General features: G+C 58.4%; 1 protein-coding gene across 3 annotated transcripts; it reads right to left on the bottom strand.

Annotated features, from left to right (window-relative positions):
* Positions 1-709: 709 nt before the first annotated feature.
* Positions 710-6,011, bottom strand: Snorc (secondary ossification center associated regulator of chondrocyte maturation). Of its 3 annotated transcripts, none has more exons than XM_028876173.2 (3): positions 5,758-6,011; positions 963-1,142; positions 710-874 (listed from the first exon to the last, which is right to left on the bottom strand). In XM_028876173.2, the coding sequence occupies exons 1-3, from the start codon at positions 5,828-5,830 to the stop codon at positions 765-767; spliced, it is 363 nt and encodes a 120-aa protein (XP_028732006.1). In that variant the 5' UTR covers positions 5,831-6,011; the 3' UTR covers positions 710-764. The 3 variants fall into 3 exon arrangements, with proteins under 3 accessions (XP_028732006.1, XP_028732005.1, XP_037065960.1); XM_028876172.2 differs by having other exon boundaries at positions 963-1,145; positions 5,758-6,006; XM_037210065.1 differs by having other exon boundaries at positions 981-1,145; positions 5,758-6,005.
* Between the last annotated feature and the right edge of the window lie 409 nt (positions 6,012-6,420).

The following is a 6,420-nucleotide window of genomic DNA, read 5'->3' as shown; positions in this document are numbered from 1 at the left end:
GAGCCGCCGGCTTTGTGGTATCTTCCCGCATGTCACAGACCCTCCAGCATTCCTGCAAGGAGATGACTCCTTGCCACACTGCAACTAGAGGGCTGTAGCTCCTACCCTGGCCTACCAGACACTCTCATCGCCACTTCACCCCTCCCCCAGTCTATCCTAGAGTGCTCCCCAACTTCTGGGTCAGTTGGAAAAGGAACAGTCCCAGGGAGAACATTTACACAAACCCCAGGTCCCAGGAATGTGTGCAGTTGGAGACAGGAAAATTCTGAGCCTTGCCGGAGGGGTGAAGACATAGGATTGGGATATGGCCCCTCCCGCCTGAGTCAAGGTCAAAAGCCTTTGCTACCCCATCCAGTGCCAGTCCTCCACCATTTCCCAGTTGGCCTCAAGAAACAGGATGAACCTGGGTCAAGCTCTGCTTCCCTGGCCCCAGTCCCCTCCAGGCCGAAGCACAAGGAGCCAGGAGTTCCCTGGCCCCCAGTCCCCCCGCCGCCAGCGCTTCCTTGGAAAGTAGAAACCGGAGCTCCCCGTGCCCTGCGTGCACTCCTGGCACAACACACGCACGTGGCCACGCGTGCACATGTTCCCTTTCCACCCACCGCTCCAGGCGCACGGCGCGGCCCAGCAACACGCCCCCGTCTCCGTTCACATGACGCTAACACCTGCACGCGGGCTCGCACATGCGGGGACACAGAGGGACAAAGGGGAGCACGGGTTGCAGAGTCGCCGCGGGCGGGCGGGCCGGCGCAGCTCCTTTATTGGCTTCAAGAGGCGGAAAACTTTCTCAGCGCGACCACCACGAGTGCCAGCACCACGCAGGTGGCCAGCAGGGCGGCGATCACGATGGCCGCAATGGCGCCGGGCCCGAGCGATCCTGTGGAGGACAGAGGAGCGAGTCATCCCCGAGTCCAGCCCAAGCCTAGCCCTTCCTGCAGTTCTCCCTGCCCCGCCCCCGGCCCTACCTCCGTCCTGGTCCACACCTGCAGGAGGGGTGTTGTCCTCTGGTCCTGGGGCAGAGGTGGGGAATGGCGGGCCCGAGGCTGCAAGTTCCTGGCTGTAGCTGGTGCTCTCCAAGGGACCTTCACCCGACGGCAATTCAATGGGCTCGTTCCACAGGGTGGGACTGGGCTCCTGGGGACCCTCTGCTGTAAAGTCAATGACGGGCACTGGGGCTCAGGGGGTCTGCTGACAGGGATGCCTTGTGTAGAACTCGTGCTTAGTTCTACCCCAGCCCCCACATTTCACAGGGTGAGGCACCTGGCTGGGAAATTCACCCCTAAGTTTGGGAGACCATCCACGTGTGACTCAGAACACCCACTGAGCATTAAGGTCACAGGAGGACAGACTGATCCCTGCAGAGAGACAGGGACAGTTGCAAAATGGGGGCTCCTCTGTCCCTCGGGGCAGACACAGCTCAGTCTTCACCTGGGGCAAAGGCTGAGAGTCAAGGACCTTTGAGGGTGCCACTACTCAAAGACCGGAAGAAGTCCACTCAGGCCACGGCCTCAGAGCAGGAGACAGCCTTGGACATCTAACAGCCCCTCCCCCAACCCAAGACCAGCGCAGTTCTGCCGGCAGGAAGGGGGGACCATGAAGGGAAGGTGGGGAGGTTCCCACGCCTCACCAGCCTCAGTCTGCACACGGGTCCCTGGGTGGCCTTCTTACCAGGAATCCTCTGCCTCGGGGGCTGGGAGTCAGCATGATTTGGGGGTACCCAGGGATCCCAGAGGAAAGGAAGGAGACAGGGAGCGCAGGATGGATGAGTCAAGTGATGCTTCCACCTGCTGCAGCCCTACTGTCCCCCAACACACGTCACTGTGGGGAGCACAGCCCGTGAAGTCCAGAGCACCACACACCCTTTAGCCAACCTCCTCCCCAAGACAGAAGTTCAAGACCAGGCTGGTGATCGGCTCTAAGATTTCCCCTCAGCCTGCCCTCGTGGCATCTCAGCTGATCCCTGCCCATGCCCTGATCCCAACTGGGAAGGTGAGTGATCCAGGAACACTCAGTCCCCACACGAGTCCTCACACAGGCCCAGTGGATATCACTCCATCTCACCAATTCCAGCTGCTTGTGGCACAGGGGACCATCTTGTCCCTAATGAGAGACGAGAAAGTCAAAGGCACAGGCTAGGTGGAGACAGCCCCGGTGGTCCAGAGCCCTGGGCAGGGTGGTGATGGCTGTGTCTCCCGACAGACCCCCAGTAAGACTGCACCTCTGTTACCAGCAGGTCCCTAAGGTTTCCTCTGAGCCAAGGACTCCATCTTGAGTGCCCTTCTCTCTCTGTGGATAGGCTCAGGACAGCAAGTGCTCAGGGGAGAACCAAGGGACTTGTGTGTTTCTGCCCACAGTGCCCACCCGGGGCAAACAGAACACACAGCCAAAAGCCTGACTCCAGTCAGCCTCAAAATAACCAAGCCCTTCAAAACCATCAAGGTCTGGGAAGGGAGGAGAATTTGTGAGGAAGGATCTGTGAGGATTTGTTCTGGACCAGGACAGGGGAGCAGTCATAGGCCCTGTCAGAGACTCTGGGTAAGGCTGGTGAGCACCGTGCCGGGGTTCCCATCCCAGTTTGATGGCACTTTCTGGTTGGGAAAGAGAATGTCTTTGTTCTTAACTGAGAACTCAGGATGAATGGTGTTGGCAACGTTGGACTGCTTCTGCGTTTGTGGTCAAGGAGCAGTGTGGCAAATGCTGGTAACTGGTAACTAGGTAAAGGCTGTGCTGGGGTTGGTAGATAATTTTTCAACTCTTTTTTTTTTTTTTTTTTTTTTTGGTAACACTGGAATCTTTTCACTATAAGATATTAGCAGCCCCCTGACTCCCTAGGCTCTACCCTGATACCTCTCACAAGCCTGGGCCAAACTTGAGACTCAACTTGTAGGCAGCGACTACTGCCATGTGCCCCGCAGTTTCCCCAGACTAGGGCCCTTTTCAGAAAAGCCTGGCGATAGGCCTCCCAAGACTGCTGCTGCTGCCCACTTCAGGAGGCTTCCTTCTCATTGGGGTCAGGCTGGTGCCCAGGCCAGCCTCCCACTAACCGTGAAAAGCACTCTGTGAAGAGGGCAAAGTGACCTGGCCAGAGAAGGCAGTGTTTATAGCCTAAGTCTGATGAAAGGCTCCGGGCCTCAAGCAGTCTAGCCCCAGGCTCCCAGGGCTGGACAGAGAAAAACTCTGAACATGCCTGCCATGCTCCAAGCCCTGAGGTCTGGGCTTCGTAGACTGCCAGTCTGACCTGAGACTCTTCAGGACACACCCAAAACAGGCAGGCAGGCAGGCCGGCCGGCCTCTCCCTCTCCCATCTCTCCTGGCCCAAGCTCACCTCCAATGCCAGGGAAGCTGCCCAAGGATTCTGAGTCCCAGGCCCAGCCCGCCTAAGTGGTGCCTGTTCCCTGGCTAGGGACTGAGCTTGCCCCAACCCACCAAAGAAGGAGGTGTTTCTGGGGCCGTAGTCCAGGCCTTATCTTGTTTTCTTACGCACTCGATGTTCTCCAGACTCGGAACAGCAAGGAGGAGCAACAAGCCAGCTCCCTCCAAGTCCCCTGGGGAAGCCAGGAACCATGGGTCAGTGTGACAGCAGGACAGGGGTGAGGATGAGAAGAAGGGCGGTCAGTGCAGGGCCCCAGGAGCAGGATGTGGAGGAAGCAGGCTGACTGACAGCCAGCGAGGACAAGGAAGGGAGACACAGCAGGGGTCTCCTGAGAAGGTTCTGTCGGCCTTGGCCACTAGGAGACCCACGGCAACAGTGAGCACCGTCCCGGGACTTTCTGCTCTGGCAGAAGGGCATGGTGTCAGAGCCACGGGCTTGGACACCTCAGCTGTCCCCTCGCCCCACCACCCCAAGCTGCTCTGCCTTTTGGTAAATAAGTCTGTTCAACGGTTAGTCTGACCACAGGCCCCGAGGCCAGGCACCCGTGCTCACAGACGGCCTTTGTGTGGCCATGAAGAGCCTTTTCATCCCCACCCTGGCCTCCTGCCCGTTCAACCTGGCCTGCTCCCCTACCTCAGTGGCTGTGGCCACCGGCTGAGGCAGAGAGGGTGGCATCCTGGCCTGTGCCTCAACTCCAGGAGAGCTCCATCTCCTCTTTCCTGCTACAGGCCTACAGCCCAGGGGAGAGACAGGGGCCATGGACCTTGTACACACCTGCTGAGACCTGCGGGTCCAGGACTGGTTCTGAGAACCTCCTATCTCCCGGTTCCCAGGACAGTCAGAACCCCAAGACTCAGCTGGTGTGCCATGCTACTGTAGGCCTGCCTGTTCTTGGGGTGGGGGTAGGGGGGGCACCCACGGAAGGGAGAGGGAGGTGAGGTCCGGGCAGGTCCTGACTATCCTCAAAGCTTCTGTGGGAGCAGAAAGTCCCCCAAAGTTGTGTGTGCACAGCCTGACTAGAGGCCCTGGCTGGAAGCTTGAGCTGGAAGAGGCATCAGGGACCCGGGCAGGAGCCGCTCGGAAGGCCCAAGCTGCAGGGCTTTGCCAAGCAACTGCCTCACTGTGGCAGGAAGCTGCGTGGGTCTCAGCCCTGGGTCCTAGGCGATGGAAAATGCCTCCCAGCATTGTAAGTCACGTCTCCCAACATCAGGGGTACCTCAGCCTTACATCACTGAACACTGCTCCCACCACCCCCCAAAACTGGGTGTGCCCAACCTGTGGGAAGAGATGGTTCTCCCCCAGATCCCTCTGAGTTGGGAACTCTGCTCAAATTCTGAAGACAGATTGAGTGTTGACTGGGTACTTGGCCACCCTGAGAGCCCTGCATGCCAGACCTGGTGAGGTCTCACCATCTGCCTGTGAGGGAGGCAGGGTAGTGAGGGTCACCCCCTGCAGATGAGGAAAGGGCCAGGAGAGGCATGGGACAGGCAGGCCAGAGCCTGGCCTTAAGCTGCTTCCTAAGGATGTCGGGGGGGGGGGGGGGGGGGGGGGGGAGGAAAAGCCCACAGACCACCACCACCTGTGCCTCCTAGAGTGTGCCTGGGAGTTCCTAGGCCTTGCCTTCACAACAGAGGTGACTTCTCTCCTCTGGAGATCTGTAGACACCCCTAATGTTCAGGCTGCAATGTTGTAAGACAATCGGGGGACCCAGAGGCAAGCTGCCCTTCTGCTGACTACTGAACAACCGCGGAAGACTTATTCTTGCGTAGAGCAAAGCCTACCTGTGTCTACGTCCCTGCTCTGAAGCTGACCTGGAACAGCCCCGCCATGCGGCCTCTCTCATCAGACCCCCGATGTAGCCATCCAGGTCTCAATGCAGTGTCCTCCCCATTCTGCAAAGGACTCGGAGAACTATCCGCCTCTATGGTGACAGCACCCAGGTCATAAGCCAGCAGGGAAGGGGTTGCGGAATTTAAAGGAATTCCGAGTCACTGGGTTTTCTGCCCAGCATCTGGGGCTCTGGCCTCTTAGCCCTTTGCCCTTTGTCTGATGAGCCCTCCTACCTCCCAGATACAGAAGCCTCCAGAAGTTCTAGTGATAAAACCCCCAGAACTCCAGACAACCACACGTCCTCGGCTCCGACACCCCGGTCGCCCTCCTAAGTCAATGGTCTCCCACCCTGCTGCTAACAGTTCCCTGACACATCATCTTATTCGGCTTCTACCAGCCAGCACTGTGGGAGCCCCCCGGCCCCAGAATCACCACAGCTGGGCATCCTGCCTCTTGTGAGGGGCTTATGCCCTGTAGATACTGAGAATCTGGTCCCACTGGTAATCGTTGGCCCTGAGAAGTTGGTGGCAGCAGAGCCAACAGCCTGTGCCTCTTACCTGTGAGCACCGCAGGGACTAGGACCCCAGAGACGAGGAGCAGCGCCATGTGCAGGGCCAGACAAGATGCCATCCTGGCGGTGAGTGAACCGTGTGCGGGACACAGAGGACGAAACGGCTGGGCTCAGGCAGCAGCAAAGAGGCTTCAAAGAGCTGGGAAGGGTTTTCATCAATGCAAAGTCTGTCCTCCTGGGACGCCGTGCCCGCCCCCCACACATGCACACACAGGCGTGGAGAGAGAGAGAGAGAGAGAGAGAGAGAGAGAGAGAGAGAGAGAGAGAGAGAGAGAGAGGAGGGAGAGAGAGAGAGAGAGAGAGAGAGAGAGAGAGAGAGAGAGAGAGAGAGAACTCAGGCAGACCTGCTGTCCTGAACTACCTACCAAACAGCCCCGCCCTGGGAAGGACCAGGGAAAACTGCTTTTTATTTCTCTCTACTTCTCTATTTTTTCTTCCTTTTCTCACATCCTCTCAACCCCCCCGCCCCCTCCCCTTTCTTTCTCTTCTCTCTTAACACACACACAGTACACACCATCTGCATGTATTCCTGGCCCACTGGAAACAAGAACTTTCCAGGCTTCCCGAGACAGAAGCCTCACCCAGGGACCTTGGGCATGACAAATGCCTCGGGGACCACTGTGCCCAGGGCTCTTGAGTGGCCCAGCAT

This window comes from Peromyscus leucopus, chromosome 13 (assembly GCF_004664715.2).
Source record: "Peromyscus leucopus breed LL Stock chromosome 13, UCI_PerLeu_2.1, whole genome shotgun sequence".
Classification (NCBI taxonomy): domain Eukaryota; kingdom Metazoa; phylum Chordata; class Mammalia; order Rodentia; family Cricetidae; genus Peromyscus; species Peromyscus leucopus.
The sequence above is the reverse complement of the archived record's forward strand: the minus strand, read 5'-3'. Positions and strand labels throughout refer to the sequence as shown.

Coding starts and splice junctions, on each gene's coding strand:
- Snorc (XM_028876172.2), bottom strand. CDS start 5,830: ATGGCATCTTGTCTGGCCCTGCACATGGCGCTGCTCCTCGTCTCTGGG. Junction 1,146..5,757: donor AGTCCCTGCGGTGCTCACAG/GTAAGAGGCACA, acceptor TTGACTTTACAG/CAGAGGGTCCCCAGGAGCCC. Junction 875..962: donor AGGTGTGGACCAGGACGGAG/GTAGGGCCGGGG, acceptor TGTCCTCCACAG/GATCGCTCGGGCCCGGCGCC.